This window comes from Dama dama, chromosome 11 (genome assembly GCF_033118175.1).
Source record: "Dama dama isolate Ldn47 chromosome 11, ASM3311817v1, whole genome shotgun sequence".
Taxonomy (NCBI): Eukaryota; Metazoa; Chordata; class Mammalia; order Artiodactyla; family Cervidae; genus Dama; species Dama dama.
In genome coordinates, this window is record NC_083691.1 from 33,681,848 (window position 1) to 33,704,298 (window position 22,451).

General features: G+C 43.6%; 1 protein-coding gene across 1 annotated transcript in view; it reads right to left on the reverse strand.

Annotated features, from left to right (window-relative positions):
- Window positions 1-1,983: 1,983 nt before the first annotated feature.
- Window positions 1,984-22,451, reverse strand: part of RBKS (ribokinase) — a 132,894-nt gene continuing 112,426 nt past the window's right edge. The window contains exon 9 of the mRNA XM_061155069.1: window positions 1,984-5,198. Within this exon, the coding sequence (XP_061011052.1) occupies window positions 5,178-5,198 (21 nt within the window). The 3' untranslated portion in view covers window positions 1,984-5,177. The remainder of the gene's footprint in view (window positions 5,199-22,451) is intronic.

Below are 22,451 nucleotides of genomic sequence, written 5' to 3' on the forward strand. Positions count from 1 at the left end.
ATACAGATTTCTCAGGAGGCAGGTCAGGTGGTCTGGTATTCCCATCTCTTGAAGAATTTTCCACAGTTTGTTGTGATCCACAGTCAAAGGATTTGGCATAGTCATTAAGTAGAAGTAGATGTTTTTCTGGAACTCTCTTGCTTTTTTGATAATCTAACGGATGTTGGCAATTTGATCTCTGGTTCCTCAGTTCAGTTCAGTTCAGTTCAGTCGCTCAGTCATGTCTGACTCTTTGTGACCCCATGAATCGCAGCACACCAGGCCTCCCTGTCCACCACCAACTCCCGGAGTCTACCCAAACCCATGTCCATTGAGTCAGTGATGGCATCCGGCCATCTTATCCTCTGTTGTCCCCTTCTCCTCCTGCCCCCAATCCTTCCCAGCATTAGGGTCTTTTCCAATGAGTCAACTCTTCACATGAGCTGGCCAAAGTATTGGAGTTTCAGCTTCAGCATCAGTACTTCCAATGAATATTCAGGACTGATTTCCTTTAGGATGGACTGGTTGGATCTCCCTGCAGTCCAAGGGACTCTCAAGAGTCTTCTCCAACACCACAGTCCAAAAGCATCAATTCTTCAGCGCTCAGCTTTCTTCACCATCCAACTTTCACATCCACACATGACTACTGGAAAAACCATAGCCTTGACTAGACGGACCTTTGTTGGCAAAGTAATGTCTCTGCTTTTTAATATGCTGTCTAGGTTGGTCATAACTTTCCTTCCAAGAAGTAAGCGTCTTTTAATTTCATGGTTGCAGTCACCATCTGCAGTGATTTTGGAGCCCCCAAAAATAAAGTCTATCACTGTTTCCATTGTTTCCCCATGTATTTCCCATGAAGTGATAGGACCAGATGCCATGATCTTAGTTTTCTGAATGTTGAGCTTTAAGCCAACTTTTACACTCTCCTCCTTCACTTTCATCAAGAGGCTTTTTAGTTCCTCTTTACTTTCTGCCATAAGGGTGGTGTCGTCTGCATATTTGAGGTTATTGATATTTCTCCCAGCAATCTTGATTCCAGCTTGTGCTTCATCCAGCCCAGAGTTTCTCATGATGTACTCTGGTTCCTCTGCCTTTACTAAATCTAGCTTGAACATCTGGAAGTTCACAGTTCACATACTGTTGAAGCCTGGCTTGTAGAATTTTGAGCATTACTTTGCTAGCATGTGAGATGAATGCAATTTTGTGCTAGTTTGAACATTCTTTGGCGTTGACTTTCTTTGGGATTGGAATGAAAACTGATCTTTTCCAGTCCTGTGGCCACTGCTGAGTTTTCCAAATTTGCTGGTATATTGAGTGCAGTACTTTCACAGCATCATCTTTTAGGATTTGAAATAACTCAACTGAAATTCCCTCGCCTCCACTAGCTTTGTTTGTAGTGATGCTTCCTAAGCCGCACTTGACTTCTCATTCCAGGATGTCTGGCTCTAGGTGAGTGATGACTCCATCATGGTTATCTGGGTCATGAAGATCTTTTTTGTATAGTTCTTTTATGTATTCTTGCCATCTCTTCTTAATATCTTCTGCTTCTATTAGGTCCATACCATTTTTGTCCTTTATTGTGCTCATCTTTGCATGAAATGTTCCCTTGGTATATCTGATTTTCTTGAAGAGATCTCTAGTCTTTCCCAGTCTATTGTTTCCCTCTATTTCTTTGCATTGATTACTGAGGAAGGCTTTCTTATATCTCCATGCTGTTCTTTGCAACTCTGCATTCAAATGGGTATATCTTTCCTTTCCTCCTTTGCCTTTAGCTTCTCCTCTTATCTCAGCTATTTTAAGGTTTCCTCAGACAACCATTTTGCCTTTTTGCATTTCTTTTTCTTGGGGATTGTCTTGATCCCTGCCTCCTGTACAATGTCACGAACCTCAATCCATAGTTCTTCAGGCACTTTATCAGATCTAATCCCTTGAATCTATTTGTCATTTCCACTGTATAATCATAAGCGATTTTATTTAGGTCATACCTGAATGGTCTAGTGGTTTTCCCTACTTTCTTCAATTTAAGTCTGAATTTGGCAATAAGGAGTTCATGATCTGAGCCACAGTCAGCTGCCAGTCTTGTTTTTGCTGACTGTATAGGGCTTCTCTATCTTTGGCTGCAAAGAATATAATCAGTCTGATTCAGTACTGAGGTGATGCCCATGTGTAGAGTCTTCTCTTGTGTTGCTGGAAGAGGGTGTTTGCTGTGACCAATGTGTTCTCTTGACAAAACTCTATTAACCTTTGCTCTGCTTCATTCTGTACTCCAAGGCCAAGTTTGCCTGTTGCTCCAGGTATTTCTTGACTTCCTACTTTTGCATTCCAGTCCCCTATAATGAAAAGGACATCTTTTTTGGGTGTTAGTTCTAGAAGGTCTTGTAGGTCTTCATAGAACCATTCAACTTCAGCTTCTTCAGCATTACTGGTCAGGGCATAGACTTGGTTTACTGTGATATTGAATGGTTTGCCTTGGAAGTGAACAGGGATCATTCTGTCGTTTTTGAGATTGCACCCAAGTACTGCATTTCAGACTCTTTTGTTGACTATGAGGGCTACTCCATTTCTTCTAAGGGATTCTTGCTGACAGTAGTAGATATAATGGTCATCTGAGTTAAATTCGCCCATTCCAGTCCATTTTAGTTCACTGATTCCTAAAATGTCGATGTTCACTCTTGCCATCTCCTGTTTGACCACTTCCAATTTGCCTTGATTCATGTACCTAACATTCCAGGTTCCTATGTAATATTGCTCTTTACAGCATCAGACTTTACTTCCATCACCCGTGACATCTACAACGGGGTGTTGTTTTTGCTTTGGCTCCATCTCTTCATTCTTTCTGGAGTTAATTCTCCACTGATCTCCAGTAGCATATTGGGCACCTACCGACCTGGGGAGTTCATCTCTCAGTGTCCTATCTTTTTGCCTTTTCATACTGTCCACTGGAGAAGGGAATGGCAAACCACTTCAGTATTCTTGCCTTGAGAACCCCATGAACAGTATGAAAAAATGTTCTTTATGTATCTGTTAAATATCTAACAATGTTTTTCCCCTCAAATAAATAAATGTATCAAATAATCTATCACTGTTCTCTCTCCACTGCCCCACCCCTCAAATCCTCTGTTTTCCTGCTTCAGTTTGAATGGGTTTTTCTCTACCCGGGGCTCAGGTGTCATCTTAGGACTTCCTTTTATCAGTCTTCTCCTTTGAATTGTTCTTCTGTTTTCTGGAATTTCTTTGTTCCTCCTTCTTGGCTTAGTCTTGCATTTCACTGAATCACACCCTTCACTATCTTCCTAAGAAAAGGTATGTGGGAGGTAAAATTTTTGAGTTCTTACATATCTGAAAATATCCTTGTTCCACACTTACACATAGCCTTTATTTGGATAAGTATAGAATTCTGGGATTAAAATAGTTTTCACTCAGAACTTTGGGTTCCCAACACTACTATCCTCCAGTATCTTGTACCACTGTTGAGGTATCTGACGCCCCAGCTTTTTACTCCTTCACATACAATCTGATTTTTCTCTCTAGACGTTATGATTTCTTTCTTTTATCTGGGCATTCTGAAATTCAAGTTATTGCCTTGGTATTTTCCCTATATTCTACTGGACATTCAGTGGGTGTTTTCAATTTGGATGTCTATCTCTTTCACTAATGGGAAATTTTCTTACATTGTTATTATTTTTAAAATAACTTACTATTCTTTGCTTTCTCTTTCCTGAAACTGCATACAGATGTCAGAACTTGAATAATCCTCTAATACTCTTTCTCTCCTCATTTTCATCTGTCTTTCTATTCTACTTTCTAGGAGATATCTTCAAGTTTATTTTCCTACTCTTTTGTTTAATTTTTAGTTTTAGCTATCTGTTTAAAATTCCTAATTGCTCTTGCTCATTCTCTGATTATTCCTTTTTTTACACCATGGCTTCCCCAGTGGCTCAGTGTTAAAGGATTTGTCTGCAGTGCAGGAGACCTGGAGACTTGGGTTTGATCCCTTGGAGGGGAAGATCCCCTGGAGGAGGAAATGGCAACTGATTCCAATATTTTTGCCTGGAAAATCCCATGGACAGAGGAGCCTGGCAGGCTACAGTTCATGGGGTCGCAAAAGAGTTGGCCACAACTGAACAACTCAACAATTCTTTTTCATGGATGTGTATCTTCTTTTAGCTCTCTGAGGTGACTAAATATATACATAAACTTCTAAAATTCAAAAATCATTTTCTTAAATTATCTCTATTTCTTCTGAGTTCCTGTTTTATTTTAATGTTTGTTTGCTTTAGTCTCTTTCACTTTCATGTGGGATACTTTGTGTAGATTTCTGGTGATTTCAGGCTGTCCATTCCTATGTAACAGTGAGCATCAGTGTGATTGACAGCTGTGTGTGTGGGCAAGGATTTGACTGGTGGGCTTCATCCTCAGGCCATTTCATTGGGAAACCATGAAAAGCCAACACTTTGAGGATTTCTCTCGGGGGCAGGTAAATTTTTTTCCAGTGAATCTTCTATCCCCGGGGACATATGCCTGAAAGTTCCTTTCTGGGAAGGAGTCTGGTGGAGGGCCCTACTATTATCATGTGAACTGACACTTAATCAGACATCTGCCCTTTTTCTTGCTGGAATCCCGGAATTTGGGGATGCTCTGATTCAATTTCTCTAGAGAAACCTCCACTCTCTGGTAGGGGCATGGTTCCTGACCGTGTGATGGAAGGGTATCTAGAGTTGTAATTTCTTCATAGATCTCTTCTAGCCAGTTCCCTAGAGTCTAATCCCATGATTCAAACTTGCTTCTTGCAGAACCTGCTGCCTCTAAGACCCCTGCCTCTCTGGCCTCTGTGGGGAGAGTCTGCTCACTCATCACCATCAGTTCCTCTCCAGGTCCTTTAAGTCTTAGTTTCCTCTATTCTGGCGACTCTGTTACCGTTCTCCCAGCCACTTTTTTTCTTCTAAAAAATATTTATTTATTTGGCTGTCACGTGGCACACAGGATATTCTATCTTCATTTCGGCTGCAAGATCTTTAGTTAGGGCATATGGGATCTAATTCCCTGACCAGGGATCAAACCTGAGCCCCCCTGCACTGGAAGAGCAGAGTCCTAGCCATTGGACCAGCAGGGAAGTCCTTTCCAGCCCAAATTACTGAACTCAATCTTGTCCATCGATGTCCTCATTTCCACCCTCTGTATTCTCATGAGTCTTTACTTTAAAAAGAATTTTGTGGAGTCTGTGGAGGAAGAGGAGATAAAGATACATGATCAGTTTGTTATCTCTAACTGGAAGTTCATACCTACCTTGAAAAATGGTTTCAGATTATATAAATAGTACATACTTGGTAGAAAATTTGAAGCAAACTTGTATGATCCTACCATCCAGAAATAATCAATATTAACATTTTAGTGTATGGTACCTTTTTTTTTAAATAAACTTTTTGTTTTAAAATAGTTTTAGATTTACAGAAAAATTACAATGATGGTACAGAGTTCTCATATACTCCTCACCCAATTCCCTCTATTATTAACATCCTACATCAGTATGGCACATTTGTCATGATTAATGAATCAGTGTTGGTACACCATTATTGTTGTTCAATCTCTCAGCTGTGTCTGACTCTTTGTGACCCCATGAATGACAGAGTCCAATCTTAATTCAGTTTTCTGTAGTTTTTCCTCCAATTTCCCTTTTCTGTTGTAGGATCACATCCGGGATACTATGTTATCTAGTTGTCATGTCTCCTTAGGCTCTTCTCGACTGTGACAGTTTCTTGGAATTTTCTTGTTTTTGATGACTTTAACAGATTGACAGTCAGGTATTTTATAGAATGTCATTCAATTTGGATTTGTCTAATGTTTTTCTCATGATCTGACTGGGGTGTGGATTTTGGGGAGAGGAAGACCACTGTCATCATATCAAGAACACATATATCAACATGACTTCTCCATCTCCTTGAAGGCAGAGTATCTGTAATACACAAGTTATTTGGAATTCTTCTATATGGAGGTTCACCTTTTCTCCCTCATTTATCTAATTATTCAATTTTTTATTTGTATTAATATGTACTCATGAATATTCATTTTATACTTTGGGTTATAATACAATAACACTTTATTTTCTTGTTCAAATTGTTACAGTTTTAGCCCTTAGGAGCTGTTTCAATTGGCTTCTGTATTCCTTTGTATTCTCTAGCCACTCCAAACCCCATCATTGTGGAGTTTTGAGCTTTGTAAGATGCTCCTGGATCATTCTGTATATTTCCTGCCCCAGTTCTAGATCAACCATTTCTTCAAGGTGACCTAGTCCTTTTATTGAAAAATGGTATTAGAAACCAAGTTCTGGGCAGTAGGTGTGCTTGTTGCTACTGGGATGTCATTGCTTCTTGATCCTTTAGACTGACACAGCAAGGAAATAGATGTGTGTATACTAACCCATATATGTGTACATATATCTGTAAATATTTCCATATGTAACCATCTGTATTATATCAAGTTATACATGATTTCCCACTTATGTCTCTTAAGTCATTACCACATGGATCATTCTACCCTTCTCCTGTCTGTCTGTAAACACCTACTCCAACAATAAGAAACCTGGCTCTCGCCATCTGCCATTCATTTACTTAATTATTCAATTCCAGTGTACAGGTGTTGTCAACCACCTGCTTTTTAAGTTAGGAATTTAATTATCCCCAAACTACTTATGTAACATGTCCAAGATTCCATAAAGGACTTTATGCACTCAGTCCTTGTAGTCCCTGATCTGCTGCCAATCTTCAGTTTGCCAAACTAAAACGCCGATTCTCACACCAATGTCCTCTCTAGGCTTGGGTTGACTGAGTTTTTTCTAGTCTCTGTCCAGCTGAAATGTCCTTCTGTAGGTCTGCTGACAGGAATGCATCATTTCAGACACTGCCTGAATAACAAACTTGTATTCTACCAGATCTATGCCTAAATGGTTGACCAAGTGGTATAAAAGGCAGAGCTTGCCTCTGCTGTGAGGAGAGGAGTACGTTCTCTACATTCTTCCTCACTGTAGACAAAGTTCTCAGAAGCCACTTGGGCCGCAATGAGAGATAGAAGTATCCCTTAAATGGTGTGTTCCCACATCACCACACACCACACTGCCTGAGGAAACACTGCTATAAATAGCACATGGTCTCCTTACCAGTCGGCCACAGCCGGGTTAATCCAGACATGATGGAGACTTGGTAGGAAGAGGAAAAAGCAGAAAACTAGATAAAGCAAGAAGAGGGGAGGAAGAAGGATGATGTGGCAAGGGTGGTGATGATATTAATAATACATGTAATTAATGATTTTAGTAATCACTGATATTTGCAGAAATCTTCCACATGCATGGTCTCATTTATTTAATTAAGTGTAACAACTTGAGAAAGTAAATATTTAGTTCATTTTAAGCTATCTTATAGGTTAAAATGACTTTTGTGGGTTCTAAATTCAGAGTTCCTTGAGCCTGGAATCCAAGCTGGGCCAATGAGAGTTCATCCTGGGACTGTTGCTATTAATAGAACTATTGGAAAATAGCATGTTCTCTTTTCATTGGAATTATAAAATAAGCATGGGTGGGTGTTCAATATATCTAGTTATCTGTTTGTTTATTTATTTGTTTATATGCATAGAGGAAGATCTGAAGATAGTATCCCAAATGTTGACATCGATTCATTTTGAGGGGGTTAGGTAATTGGTGATATTTATGGTTTTTACATGTTCACATATTATTTATGTTTTTTATAAAGTAGCATATTACTTTATATTATCATAAATTTTTCTGTTGTAAATTATTGTTTTAAATTTTATACTATATGTATGTTAAAAAATATATCATAATATATTTATGTTTTCTTATTAATAGAGTAATTTTTATACTAATGTAAGACAGAAATCCTTTACCCCCATTTTTTAAGAATCATTTTGCACCTTCATAGCTGTTACTTTATTTTTTAAAAAAATGTTTATTTGGCTGCATCCAGTCTTATAGTTGTAGCACGTGGGATCTTTGTTGTGGCACATGGGTACTGTAGTTGTGGTGCATAGGCAGTTTAATTGCTCTGTTGCTGTGGAATGTGGGATATTAGTTCCCAGACCTGGGATCGAAGCCGTGTCCCCTGCATTGCAAGGCAAATTCTTAACCACTGGACCACTAGGGAAGTCCCCATGTAACCTCTTGATGTCCATTGATTCCTTCCCTTGGTTACTGACTCAAGCCCAGTTCCCTATGCCTGGTAGGACATGCACCCTTAATCCCAGGATGATCCAGTTCCCTAGAATAACTTTTTCAAAATAAAGTTTTTTACCTTTTCAAAGTAAAGTATTTGTGAAAAAGATTTTTCAAAATAAGAATATTTAGGAACTGAGAGGTTCTGTTGGTTTTGGCCACATTCCGTCAGACACTGCTGCTGCTGCTAAGTCGCTTCAGTCGTGTCCAACTCTGTGTGACCCATAGACGGCAGCCCACCAGGCTCCCCTGTCCCTGGGGTTCCCCAGGCAAGAACACTGGAGTGGGTTGCCATTTCCTTCTCCAATGCATGAAAGTGAAAAGTGAAAGTGAAGTCGCTTAGTCGTGTCTGACTCTTAGCGACCCCACAGACTGCAGCCTACCAGGCTCCTCCGTCCATGGGATTTTCCAGGCGAGAGTACTAGAGTGGGTTGCCATTGCCTTCTCCGCGTCAGACACTAGGCTTCATCAAAGAGCAGAGTGGAAAGGTGGGTGAGGTTCTGGTGTCATGGAGGTGCTCCTGCTCCAAGCTGACAGTGGCAGGGGTGCCAGGGGTGGATGGGTCAGTTTCACTTGGTTTTGTAGTCATTTTAGAAGAAGCTCAGTTTTTTTTTTATGTAGCCCTGCCAGAGGGAGGAACAAATCACAACCCCCAGACAAAAGAGAAGCAGCGCCAGTGGCCACGATCTTGCTGGGGTTTCCTCCTCCAGGTTTGTGAGAAATCTGGGAATTGTACGCAGACCTGCCCTCCCTGCCCATCACCCACTCAATCCAGCTCTCTCCCACTGTAGACACAGGCCCCACTCTCAAGTCCCCAAAGCACAGCTAAGGCCACTCTGCAACATTCAGAAAACTTCCCATAAACCCTGACGAGATGCCACTCATTCCATAAGAAAACCACCTTTTATAATTATGATGCAGAGCCTGTAGTTTCACATTGTTCCACATTGCATTGTCTCTTTTCCAGAAAAGGTTTACGTTTTATCCCTGCATAACCCAAAATCCTATTAAAATACTTGCCTAAAAACAAAAGGGATTATTCCCACAAGAACAATTTGCTTCCCCCTCCACAGGAGATAGAGGAACTGGGATGAAAACCCAAACCCACACAGTTTAGACTAGCACTTTGTTCCCTTTTCTCATCATTGCAGTTTTCCAAAATAGTAGAGACCACTTTCTTCTACACATTTCAGTATCTACCCATTTGGAAACAAAAGCCTGGGTCTAACAAGGGTCGCGGGCTTGGGTGGGGTGGGTGTGGGTGGGGAGTGTGGATAAAGGGGTGAGGTGTGTGCTCTGGGATTGACTTTAGGAGGAGGGAGGGAGGTCAGGACACAGAAAGCACCAATTTCCCTTTGGCTTGGATTTTACATCTTGGCGTCAGAAGTAGGGAAAGAGAGATAGACAGCCATCACGGGCAGTTGACCTGACCACTGAGTGTTTATTTCGTCTTTAAAGGAGGCACCTAGAATAGATGACTTCTCAGGTTCCTTTCAGCTTCCAAGCTCTCTGGACCTCAGCCAGGTCAGTGAGGTAAGGGGCTTGCTACCCATGTGTAGGTCGCTACAGACCTTTTCCTGGATTGCAATCAGAGGCTGCCTGCCCACCTGCCAGAGAGCACTCATTCTCCTGATTCCAAGGGCGCCTACACCTCCCAGACTTCTTAGCTTGAGATAACAGCCTTTTGTCCTCTCAGTGACTCCACACCCATGGGGAGAGGGAATGAGGAAACCTTCGGGAGAGTGGGGCCTATCTGATGAAGGTAAGAGGTGGGAGGCTGCCCCGTTGCTTCTCGTGCCTTCCAGGTTCCCAAGGGCCCCCACCCAGCTCAGGAGGCGTTTCTGGGCTTGGCTTCCTGGCAGAGGAGGTTTGCAGGCACTGGGGGAACTGAGGAGGGTGGTGAAGGCCCTTGGCTCATAAATCTTCATCTTGGGGCTTCATTAGGGATTTTTTCCAAGGACTCTTCCAGGGTGGAGGTGGGTGTCTTCTAATGGGTTCCCATCAGACTCAGGATCAGGTCCCAACTCCTCAGCCTGGCATCAGGATTCTGCAAAATCTTGCCTCAGCCTTCCTGGCCAAACCCCTCTTCTGTTATTTTTCCCAGACCCACTGAGCTCTAGCAACATAGAACTACACTCTAGCAACATAGAACTACATTTCCCTGGACACATTATGCATGTTCACATCTCTGTGGCTACTTTGCATATTGTTTCCTCTGTCTGAAGTGCCCACTGACACTTCTCAAAGAACTCCTATTCATCCTTCAAGACCCTACTCATTGCTTCTTCAAAGCCTTACTTGACTCCTTACACAGGGTTGATTGCTCTGTGCTCCCAAGGGATAGGGTTCCTTTCCTGGCTCATCACCCAATAGGGTAATTATTGGGATTTGCATGTTTATCTTCCTCCTAGTGGCTCCTCTAGGGCGGGGACCGTGTCATTTACTTTGGTAAACCCAGGCTAATAATTCTTCAGGCAACATTTGTGTTAGAATGAACACCATTTCTGCTAGATTCATGGTATTTTGAGTAGCATTAAGAGAATGCTTCTGGGGACTTTCCTCATGGTCCAGCGGCTGGGACTCTGTCCTTCCAATGCAGGGGGCATAGGTTCAATTCCTGGTCAGGGAACCAGATCCTACATGTCACAACTAAGATCTGGCGCAGCCAAATTAAATAAATAAACATTAAAAAAAAAAAAAGAGAGAGAGCAAGAGAACACTCCTGTTACCATGGCCATTTCTTGGCCCACAATACTATTTCTCCAGACAGAGGTCATATATCTGTGAGTCTATGTATTCACATAGCATCAGTACAGCACTCTTCAGGTAATTTCATATCTGATTTATTTATTTTATGCATTTACCTGATGGGTGGTTATTATAGTTACCATCATAAGATGAAGAGACTGAGATGCCAAGAGATTAAGCAGCGTCATGTTCAATGTTACAGTCTGTGTATGGCAAAGCTGGACCTTGAACCTGGGTATTCTTACTGTAAGATCTCTGCCGACACCAGAGATTCTCAATAATCTTTGTATCAGCATCACCTGGGAACTGGTTAGACATGCCCATCATCGGGCCCCACCGCAGACCTACAGAATCAGAAACTTCTAGGGTGGGCTCAGCAATGCTTTAACCACCTGCAGGTGATTCTGTTCCGCACTCAACTCCAAGAACCCAGGCCTACATCCTCAGAGCTACTCCAGTGGCTGCCCAGAGCCAGAGGAGGGCGCTCCAAGGCAAACTTTTACCCCTGAATAGTCATGGCTTCTGCGATAGAAACCTAGCCCCTGGGTAAAATGGAAGAAAACACGTTGACTGGGAGTTAGGAGCCAGAGTTCTAGTCCCATGGGTTCTGCAATTATTGACGGTGATTTTGAGCACCTCCCTGGGTCTCAGTTTTCACATCTGTAAAATGAGGATGTTGACTAAATGATCTCATCTCTAATTTCCCTTTATGCTCTGTTATTCAGCTCTCCTTTGGACTATGCTGTCCATGGCAGGACTGGGATGAAGATGGAGTATGTGTGCTCATTTTTCATGAATTTTCCCCGTACTTGAAAATTGATCATTTCCAAATTCCAGATCCTTGGGCCAGCTATCCTCTTATCATCTTCTTCTTTGGGGGCAGAAAATGGGAGCAAACATTTGAGTTGACTCATGAAACTTAATTAGGCAAAAGATAGAGAACTGTTTAATAATGTTGGATTGGACCCCCTCCGGTTGCCTGAGGCTCCTCATCTGAGCCTCTCCCCTGGTTCCTCTCCTGTCGCCTGCTTCCTCACTCTAACTGTGCCAGATGCTCTTGCTCACAGGACTGTCCCCTGTCCCTGTCCCCACTGTGAGCTTCTGTGTCCTCTGCCCCTCTCTGTGGGGTTGCCTGATTCACGGGCTCTTGATAAGTGCCCATCCTTCTGAGGAGGGGTGAAGGGTGATGTGTCAGGGTGACTTCCTAGGTGCTTGGTGACCAAATGGGAGAGCCCCATGAACAGAATGAAGCCCTGTCCTCCTGTTTTCATGTGGACCCCATGGCTCTCCCAGGAGCACACCTGATAGTGGATGATGTTGTGTTCATTGGTACCTGCTGGGGCCCAGCATTTAACCGGCAGCTGGAAAATCTCCTGTGTGCAGCAGGCTGAAAAGAAGGAAAAATGCCTCTTGCCCCTTTGAGATAATGTTAAGAAATTCAAGGTGAATAATTGCATAGTAAGAGTAAAGCCCTAAGGGACTTCCCTGGTGGTCCAGTGGTTAAGAATCTGCCATCCAACGCAAGGGACACGGCTTCGATCGAGGATGCCCCGGTGGAGGATGCCCTGGTCCCACATGCCTCAGGGCAGCTAAGCCCACACATTGCAACTAAGACCCAACGCAACCAAAAAAAAAAAAAGTAGAGCCCCCCTGAATCAGAGAGGTGGATTGAAGAATTTTAATCTCTTAGGACCTGGGTGTCAGCAGGAAAACATGGCTGAGCTCTCAAGTCCTGAGGGGCTGTGAGTATGTGGGCCGTTCTAGAAGTCAGTTAAAGAAGATATTGCCTTCAGCAAAGTCACAGGTGCCAGATAAATAGCACAAGTGTCTGTTAAATCAGTGTCAGGCTCAGAGGGAGACTCAGCATGAGGTTTCCAGAGTCCAGGAAAAGCCTAAAAACTGCAGGACATCACGTGTTGCTGGCAGCCTTTGGGTTAAAAACCAAAAAAGGTGGTTCTTAAACAAGGTCCCAGAGAGAGCAGGAGCCGATGTTGATCCATCATCAGCTAAAGCTCAATGAGGCTGCCCTTCTCAGCTGCAAGTGACCCAGGAAGCTGGACTCCTCTTGGACTGAGCATCGGTGGAACTACACGTAAATAAAGAACATGTGTGTATTCCAAACTCATCAAATTGTGTACATTAAGTACCTTCAGCTTTTTGTGTGTCAGTCATACCTCAATAAAATGATTTTTTAAAAAGAATATGTATGTGGATTTGTGTGTAGCTCTAGCTTCTGTTGTTGTTCAGTCACTCAGCCTTGTCCGACTCTGCCACCCCATGGACTGCAGCACTCCAGGCTTCCCTATCCTTCACTGTCTCCCAGAGTTTGCTCAAACTCATGTCCATTGAGTCAATGATGCCATACAACCATCTCATCTGTCACCCCCTTCTCCTCCTGCCTTCAATCTTTCCCAACATTAGGGTTTTTTCAAATGTTTTTTTGACTCTTCTAGGTTTTTTTTTTTGACTCTTCTAGGGTTTTTTCGTCTCTTCTCATCAGATGGCCAAAGTATTGGAGCTTCAGCTTCAGCATCAGTCCTTCCAATGAATATTCAGGGTTAATTTCTTTTAGGATTGACTGATTTGATCACCTTTCTGTCCAAGGGACTCTCAAGAGTCTTCTCTAGCACCACAGTTCAGAAGCATCAATTTTCCAGTGCTCAGTTTTATGGTCCAAATCTCAATATACCCTTTAAATCAGCATACATTGTCAGTAGTTATTGATCTCCATTCAGTGCCCTGGAGTCCCATGTTCATAACTTCAGCTGATGGATGCTTTCTTTGTGCATCCTGGTCCCCCACAGTGGGCCTGGTAGTTGAGTTCAACCTGGAAACTGATGACCTGCCTTAGTGGACCTGAGACTTCTCAGTATTCCGGGGACTTGAAGGCTGGGGGAAGAGCCAGGCATTGGTTAGGCTTTCTGGGACTGCTCCAGAATGGGTCCCTCCCTTCCCCAGTCTGCTCCTGTCCAGCTCAGTCTAAAATTGGCCTGCTCTCCTGCAAGACTTGGATTAAGGGATTCTTCTGCACAGGTTCAGAATGGATTTCAACCTCACTCATTAGAATCTCCTAAGCATCCTACTCTACATCTTAAATGACTTTACAGATCTCAGAGCACTCAGTTCTGGTGTTGTCTTCCATTCAAATATTTCTCAAGTCCAAATACTTTGGTCCTTTGTTTCTGAGGTTGTGCAAGGAGAGAGGGGAGCTGTGAGCTATAGACTGAGCAAGCTGATTCACTCTAGCTGTGGGCTCTTTGGCAAGTCATTTTGCTTCTCTGGGCCTCAATTTTATCATCTGTAAAATGGGAATGTTGATTCAGGTGCCCTCTGAGGTCTTCTGGCCCTAACATTCTGAGATTCTAGATTCCAGTTTGACCAAAAGAGAAGGCTCAGAAGTCCTGTCTATCACCGCATGATGTCCAGGTGGAGGTAGAAAGGGCTGCGTGTAGTGTTAGGACAGCTGGGAGGACTCCGGGCCCGAAATGTGCTTTCCCTTCACGGACTTGGATTAGGAGTGCCTGTTGGGTGGGGCCTGGCTGGAAGGAGTGAGACAGTCTCTTCCAGACGTCCCTCTGCCTGAGTGGTTGCCTCACAGGCTGTTACGTAGCTCTCCCTACCACTTTCCAGGGTGGGGCGGGGAAGGGCAGCTGGGGAGCAACTGATGCAATAGGCAGGCTCAAGCCTGTGTTCTTCGACAACTAACTAAGCAAAAGTCGGCTGGCTGGGCTGGGCCGACCTGGACAACAGCTTCAGGGCCCTACTCTTTGCAGAGTTTCAGCTTCCTCTTCTTTTCCTGTAATTGAAATGGGGTTCATTCTCTGGTCACCAGAACCAGTAATTGACATTTTGTATTATACGTTTACTCGTGAAGCTCTTTAATCTTATAGCTTAAGAGAATATCCTTCCTTGCTAGGAATGGGGACATGCACGAGTACACATACACAGTGTAAGGACACACACACACGGTGTGGGGACATGTGTGAGTACACACACACACATATACAATGCGAGGACATGCATGAATATGCACGTGCACACACACACAGTGGGGTTCTCCAGAGGTAGGATAGCTGTTTTGAGAATCTGCTCCCACCAGACCATGCTTCCCACCAGCTCTTCCAGGAGGAAGTGGATCCAGTCAAAAGGATCAGAGAGCATCCGAAGATGGGGAAATTTCCTCTGTATAGCCAAAGCCTCCAAATATGCCCCAAGGGATGCCATTTCTATTCAAGGCCCATCTATCAAATATAAATGAGTCTCTGGGCTACTTTCCATCTCCCAGGGATCTGGATGCCCAGAACATAATAACTAATCTTTTAAGTTAGTGAGAGGGAAAAGAAAGGAAGTGCATCAAGTTCTCAACAAAAGGAAAATGGCTAAATATTGCACTCAAACTAGCTTGATAATGAGCAACTATGCCTCCATCATAAATTCCAAGGAACTTTGTCTTACTAAACCCATGCTTCAAGGCTCTGTATTCCTTGCAAAAGGCTCAAGAAGGAAAGTTGAAGTCCAGTTGGGCTCTACGTCCCTTGTAATTATCATAATTTACTTTGTACTTGCTGTGTTTCAGGTCCTACGCTAAATGATTTATGTGAATTATCACATTTCATTCTCACAAAAACCCTATGAGATAGGCTACTATAATCCCCATTTTACAGATGCAGAAACTGAGGCACAGAAGTTTAAGTAACTTGCCCAAGGACACAGGGCTAGTAAGTGGTAGAGTCAAGGTGTTAACCTGATTCTCCTGACTCCAGGGCCTAGGCTCATAACAGTCTGAAAAACCCACATGTACAAATAGAGAGTTTAAGTGGCATAGAATCCTTCAGATTACAAAAGGATTTGTCAGAATGTTCTCTAAATCACAAATTCCTCTATAGCTTTAGTCGATAAAGTCCATAATTTTATTTTCCAGAGTTTGTTTTATTTTTTTATCTGTCATTATTTTTTTTGGAAAGTTTGTTCCAAATTTTTAGGAATGTATTTTTTTCTTTTTTAAAAAGTTATTTTTATTTATGCTGGATCTTTGTTGCTGCACAGGCTTTTCTCTAGTTGCGGCAAGTGGGGGCTACTCTCTAATTGTGGTGTGCAGACTTCTCATTGCAGTGGCTTCTCTAGTTGTGGCTCCCAGGCCCTAGAGTGCAGGCTCGGTAGTTGTGGTACATAGGTTTAGTTGCTCTGCAGCATGTGGAATCTTTCCAGATGGGGGATCGAATCCATGTTCCCTGCATTGGCAGGCAGATTCTTATCTACTGTACCACCAGGGGAGTCTAGGAACATATTTCTTAATCTAACACACAGACTTTTGCTCTTTGGGAAGTGTCACTCCTAGACTTTCATCAAATCAGTTCATTCTGTTAATAGTTAACAACTGACTTGCTGTCTTATTGGCACTGAATACATTTAGAAAGGAGCTTCGGGCAAGGTAGTTCTAATTTAAGTATGAATTGTATAATTATACATTTGTACATATTCACACATAATCACATTGAATCAAAGGGGGACAGCCTGAAAGAGTGAAATTGGAGTGTTTTCATGGTAGAGCAGGAGTTGGGGGCTTTCTTCTTGATTCGGCTGTCATCTTGATTTATAGATGTTTTATCTCATTAACCTTAATGTCATGGAGCTAATTAGTAACTCTGAAAACTGCAAAACACACTTGAAGCACTCCTGTAGCTCTTTAACTTCACCAGGCACCAGATTAAACTGGACTCAGTTATTCTGAATCACAGAAGACATCTTTCGAAAAGTTTTGCCTCCTTCATTTGGAATGGCTTACTGCCATGAAAATCAAGGTGGATGTGGATCCCAATTTTCCCTTTTGGCTGCACATCACGTTACATCAAAACTGTCTGAATCCATCAAATCTCTTGCCTCACAGAGAGACAGACACATGCAGATTGCTGTGATTACCTCTGTTTGGGTTAAGTAGTCCCAGGACCCTGTGGAGGGGCCTAAGGATCTCACTGCCTGCGTTCTGCCTGCTGGTGAGCATCAGGGCAGCCATGTGGGGACCCAGCGCTGTTCAGGAGGCTGCCATCTTCAGGATGCAGAAGGTCCCTTGGGTCCTAAGAGTACTATGGGCATCCTTTTCCTTCTTTCCCTCTTCTCACCTCTGGACCAAGACCCCGATGCACAGGTAGTTACAGTCTCTTCCCTTCTGGCTTTCTATGGGAGGACTCTGGGCTGCTTGGCAAGTCCTCCCTGCCCACCCCCTCCCTTTTCTTATGGCTGAATTAGATGGTTGCTAGGATAGAGGATGGCAGACATCAAAGAGGCTAAATTAATCTACAAGATAAAGGGGAAAGCCATTCTCTGGAGAGAGAATGGGCTAGGTATGGCTATTGAATGGGACTTTGGGTGAGAAAAATGGTCACTTCTCAGGAAACTTCTCAAAGGTTTCCATGATTTTTAAGGCATTTGGAGTTCAACTTATGTTTCTTTTGAATAGGATACCATGTAAAGATGGAACTATATAAGGAAGGAAGGGGGCTCAGGTTTATTCAAGTTACATTTCAAATAATTTTTTTTAAGAAAGGAAAATGATTTTTCTAAGATGCTGACTTGCAGTGGGGTTTTCTGAATTTGCCTGGCCCTGGAACAGGACTGTGAATTGTAGGAGTAATAGAGAGCGACCTGTGATGACATATTATAAGGTGGGGAGCCTTAGATCTGTGCGTGAAGCTGAGATTTCTCCTAGGAGGATTTCGCATGAAGAATAAACTCCAATGCTGGAATAGGTGATAACAAGTGAATCTCTATTCTTGATTCAGTTTGAAAATGGACTAGATTGTTAACATACAGATGAATTTTTGTGTGGGCCTTTGTTCCTTAAGTGCCAAACTGATGTTCTAATGCCATTTGACATGTCTCCCAGCTGAGTGACTCAGCCCTGGCCTCATGGACCCTCCGCAGGCTCTCCCTCCCTCAGGGGTGCAGGTGTGTCCCCACCTCTGTCAGAGGCCAGGAAACTAACCACAATCTCCTGGCTAGAGACACAGGCTTCTGCCTTGGAGGCAAAACAGGGTGAAACACAGGCAGGCAGGATCCCAAACCACAGAAGCTCAAGTTAGGTCATCCTTGTGAACATGACAACTCGCTGTCTCTCTCGATCAACAAAAAAGAAACACAGACCCATTCAAAATGGCCCTAGAAAACTGAAAATTTGCATGACTATGGCAACTCGCCATTGAATGCTATTCCTAAACAACATGAAAAGTTAATTAGCCATTCTTTTCACTAGGCAAGAAAGGTGCAATGATACATTCACGCAAGGACAGTGGAGTACAGGAGTTTAAATCACTTTTCTGGCAGCCAATGAGTACAGTATCAGAGTTCATGATCCCTCCTTATATGCACCTGGCAACTTGGGGGATTGGGTGCTAGGCAGGGACCATCCTACCAGGAGATGCCAAGACATTCAGAGGATTGTTTCCCTCTGTGGGACCCGCCTCTCTGGAACACTTAGAAATTATGTTGAGGATTGGGTTGAAAGGGAGGAAGTCATGATGGAAAATTATTATTCTTTTGAAAACAGTTATTCATGGGGACGTCCCTGGTGGTCCAATGGCTAAGACTCCATGTTCCCAATGCAGGGGGGCCTGGGCTCGATCCCTGGTCAGGGAACTAGATCCCACATGCTGCAACTAAGACCCAGTGAAGCCAAATAAATAAATAAACTTTTTTTTAAAGAAAGGAAAATAGTTATTCATTGAAACTTTGCCATGACTAGTATGGCCATTACCATAGTCATTTTACTTTACCTTAAACATGGACCCCAGTTCAAGACAGAGGTACATGAGCCCTAGGGAATGCACAGTTACTATTTATTCAATTCATTTGCAGGAATCAAGCAAATGAAATTGATGATTAAAATGACATTGCTTTAGAAGGCATTCTCTCGTGTTCACGGTATATTTAAAATAATCATTAGGAAAAAGGTCATGGTGTTTTGAAGAATCTGTCAGAAATCTTCAGCCCAATTTGTTCCTAGGGCAGGTTGAGAATGGATTTCCTTTGGCTGGAATCCTAGCTTCTATTGTTAGGATGATGCAGACATTTTGGATAATAGTACACATGGGAAAAACAAAGAGAAATATTTTCTCTTCTAGACAGACACCCTTGAAGACTACTTCAAATATGAATTATTGGTCTGTTCCTCTAAGGCTAGTTAATAACAAACACGTTTGTCCTTTGTAGGATCTACTATTTCCCCAACCCACAAAAGCCATACTGGTTGCCTTTGACTCTGGGGTAGGTCTTACTGACATCTATTTTAAACAGAGGAAAGAGGAGGTATACTAGAATTGTTGCTGAGTGTAATTAAATTCTACCCGCTATAAACATGTTGGAGTCAGCTTCATGGATTCCCTCCTCCAGACCAGAAGGGTTATTTCTGGAGCTGGGGCTCCTTTGGCCACCCATACCCCACTAGTTGGCTCAGCCCCTGGTTCTTGTAGCAGACCTACTTGAGAAGACCAGTGTTATTTTTTGGCTGCAATTTCGTATAGCCTTTTCATCTTCACAGATGAGACAACTAAATACATTCCTGCCTCACATGGCCATGAGTTCTGCTCTGTGCCAGCATCAGGACCAATCTTGTCTTGGACAGAGGGCTAGAAAGACTTGGACCCTAGAAGTTGGCATTTAGTCACGGTGATTACTGGCCCCACTCTAGCCTCATACCTGGCCCCAGAGACTGGACTCTTAGCTCATCCACTCACTTGACAAATATTTATTGAGCTCTTATTATGTGCCAGGCTCACAAATATGGCAGTAACTGAAAGAAGTGAAAATCTCTGCCCTTCTCTAACTTAGACTCTGTTTTAAGGAGCCGAGCCTTGTCTTCCCATTCCTCTTTCAACCTTGATTCCCTAAGCAGTTAGTCACTTCTAGAACAATCTTTCTCGAACCTCAAGGTGCTTATGAATCACTTTGAGTTGCAGATTCTGATTCAGTGGGTCTAGGGTGGGGCCTGAGATTCTGAATTCCTCACAAGCTCCCAAATGATGCTGCTACAGCTGCTGGGGGTGTTGCCTGGATTACGCTATGAGTGGCATTGATGCACCATCGGTGAGTCTTTCAGAAACACAGAATCTAAAAAAAAAGAAATCTCAAGCCTTACTTTGGACCTCATGGCTGAGAATCTGCCTTTTGACAAGATCCCCAGGAGTTTCTCCCCACGGTCTAAAACAGTGATTCCCAAACCACATGAAACATCAGAAGCACCAGGTGAGAGTTACAAACCACCTGCAGGCCCCCATCCCCCACTGAGTTGTATTATTTGGTGTTGAACACCCCACATGATTCTGATGGATAGTAGGTTTGAAAACCTCAAAGAGCATTTTCGGAGGGCACTTTCCTATGCTCATGGGACCTCACAGCGAAAAAAGCCTTAGAGATGACCTGAGGATAATCATCTGAGATTGTGGTCTCCTCTGAAGTTACTGTCACACAAGTTCCAGGTAAGGAACTGAGGCCATGTCCTCGAGCAGGGCCCCTGGCTGGTACACGGTGGGGTCAGGCCTTATACCAAGTTCTCCTTCCACCGCAGCTGCCTCTCCTGCTGCTGTGATGCAAAACAGCTCCCACCACCCCCCCCCCCACCAGATTGCTTCTCCTTGACCACACCCCAAATCTTCCTTTCCTCCCGCCAAGAGTTGCAGCCCATTACCTCCACACCCTCACACCCGCTTTATTTCAGCACCCACAGTTGCCACCTTCTCCCCACCTGTGTCACCAGCCATGTATTTAACTGGTTGACTTTCCCCAAAGGCTGATTCTGCCAGCCCTTTGATAACGTTGCAGCTCTTCTTGGGGAGGTGCAGTGTGTGGGTGGGAAGGGTGTTGTCTGCGGGCCTTCCATCCATCTCTCAGGAAGGCAATTAAGCTTCCTGCTCTTTGTCTTCAGTTCCAGCGCCTTTTTTGCTAAGTATTCTGCAACCTTCTGGAATGCAGGTGAGCACCTCCTCTCTCTACTGACAGCCCCAAGACTTCCTCATTCTTTCAAGCTGGCTATATTCTCCCCTCCCCTGCCTACACAGGTAGGTGCTGCTCACCGTCAAAGTTAAATGGACACACATGGACTTTATGGTCTACGCTAGGGGCCTTCACTTGGAGTCCACAAATCTACTTTAAAATTTTGAGTGTACACTAAAATCTCCTCAGTTCAGTTCAGTTCAGTTGCTCAGTCGTGTCCGACTCTTTGCAACCCCGTGAATCGCAGCACGCCAGGCCTCCCTGTCCATCACCAACTCCTGGAGTTCACTCAAACTCATGCCCATCGAGTCAGTGATGCCATCCAGCCATCTCATCCTCTGTCGCCCCCTTCTCCTCCTGCCCCCAATCCCTCCCAGCATCAGGGTCTTTTCCAATGAGTCAACTCTTCACATGAGGTGGCCAAAGTACTGGAGTTTCAGCTTCAGCATCAGTCCTTCCAATGAACACCCAGGACTGATCTCCTTTAAAATCTCCTAGAGAGTTTAAAATTCCAGACTGCACTGAGATCAATTAAATTAAAAACTCTGGGGGTGGGAGGCAGGCATCAGTTGCTGATAAATCTCCCCAGGCATTTCTAGTGTGCAGCCAAGGTTGAGAACTACTGGAAAGTCCAGGTAAAATTGTTTCTGGACAAGTATATGTCCATTTGGTGGAAAAACTAAGCCACAGCTTTTAGCAGATTCTTAAAGGCTCCAATGACACTCTTCTACTTCCCTTTCACCCCTTTTCAAAAAAGGTGAGTTGACTGGAAGCAGGAGGAGCTTACCAGTTATTACAGAAACACCAAATACATGTGTTAACTAAATAAGCAGGTATTAACATGTAGGGCAGAGAAAGTGCCTATTGTTGCTTCACGAAATGAAGAGGCCTTGCCAATGTTGTGTTTGGTGAGATGGGTTGGTCCCTGCCTCTCTCCCAGTTAACAGGAAAAAGGTGTGATTTCAGATGCTACCACTACAGAGATCTGATCACATCACTTAACTCCCCTACTGCCCACAGAACCAAGGCCACACCCCCACTACATCATCTTGGCTCCTTCCTTCCTGGTTACCTAGCTCCAGGGATCCCTTCTAGTCACTGTGCTCGTTTCTTCACACACTCTAGCCCCAGGAGGATGTGCACTGCTTATTTTATTTATTTATTTTTTGGACAAGCCTGTGCCTTTGCTTCTATTCTTCTCCTGGTTCCTCCCACTCTCCCTGTCTCAAGTGGACCTGGGAGGGGAGGTAGGATTGAAGAGACGGAGAATGGCTGAAGGCAGGGTTCCCTAGTACAGAAGATGCTCAGTTCATACTTGTCAAAGTTAGTGGGGCACCGCTTTGTGTTAAGAGCTCCTGCTGACAGGGAGTGGAGGGTGGCACAAGTGTGGGATTGGGAAGATATACAGAGACTTGGAAGCTCTGGCTCTCAAGGGACTTAGATGCCAGTAGGGAGGCAGACCAGTGATCCAAGGAGGGCAGAAAACATAACAAGTGCTCTTAGGGGAAACTGTGGAAGG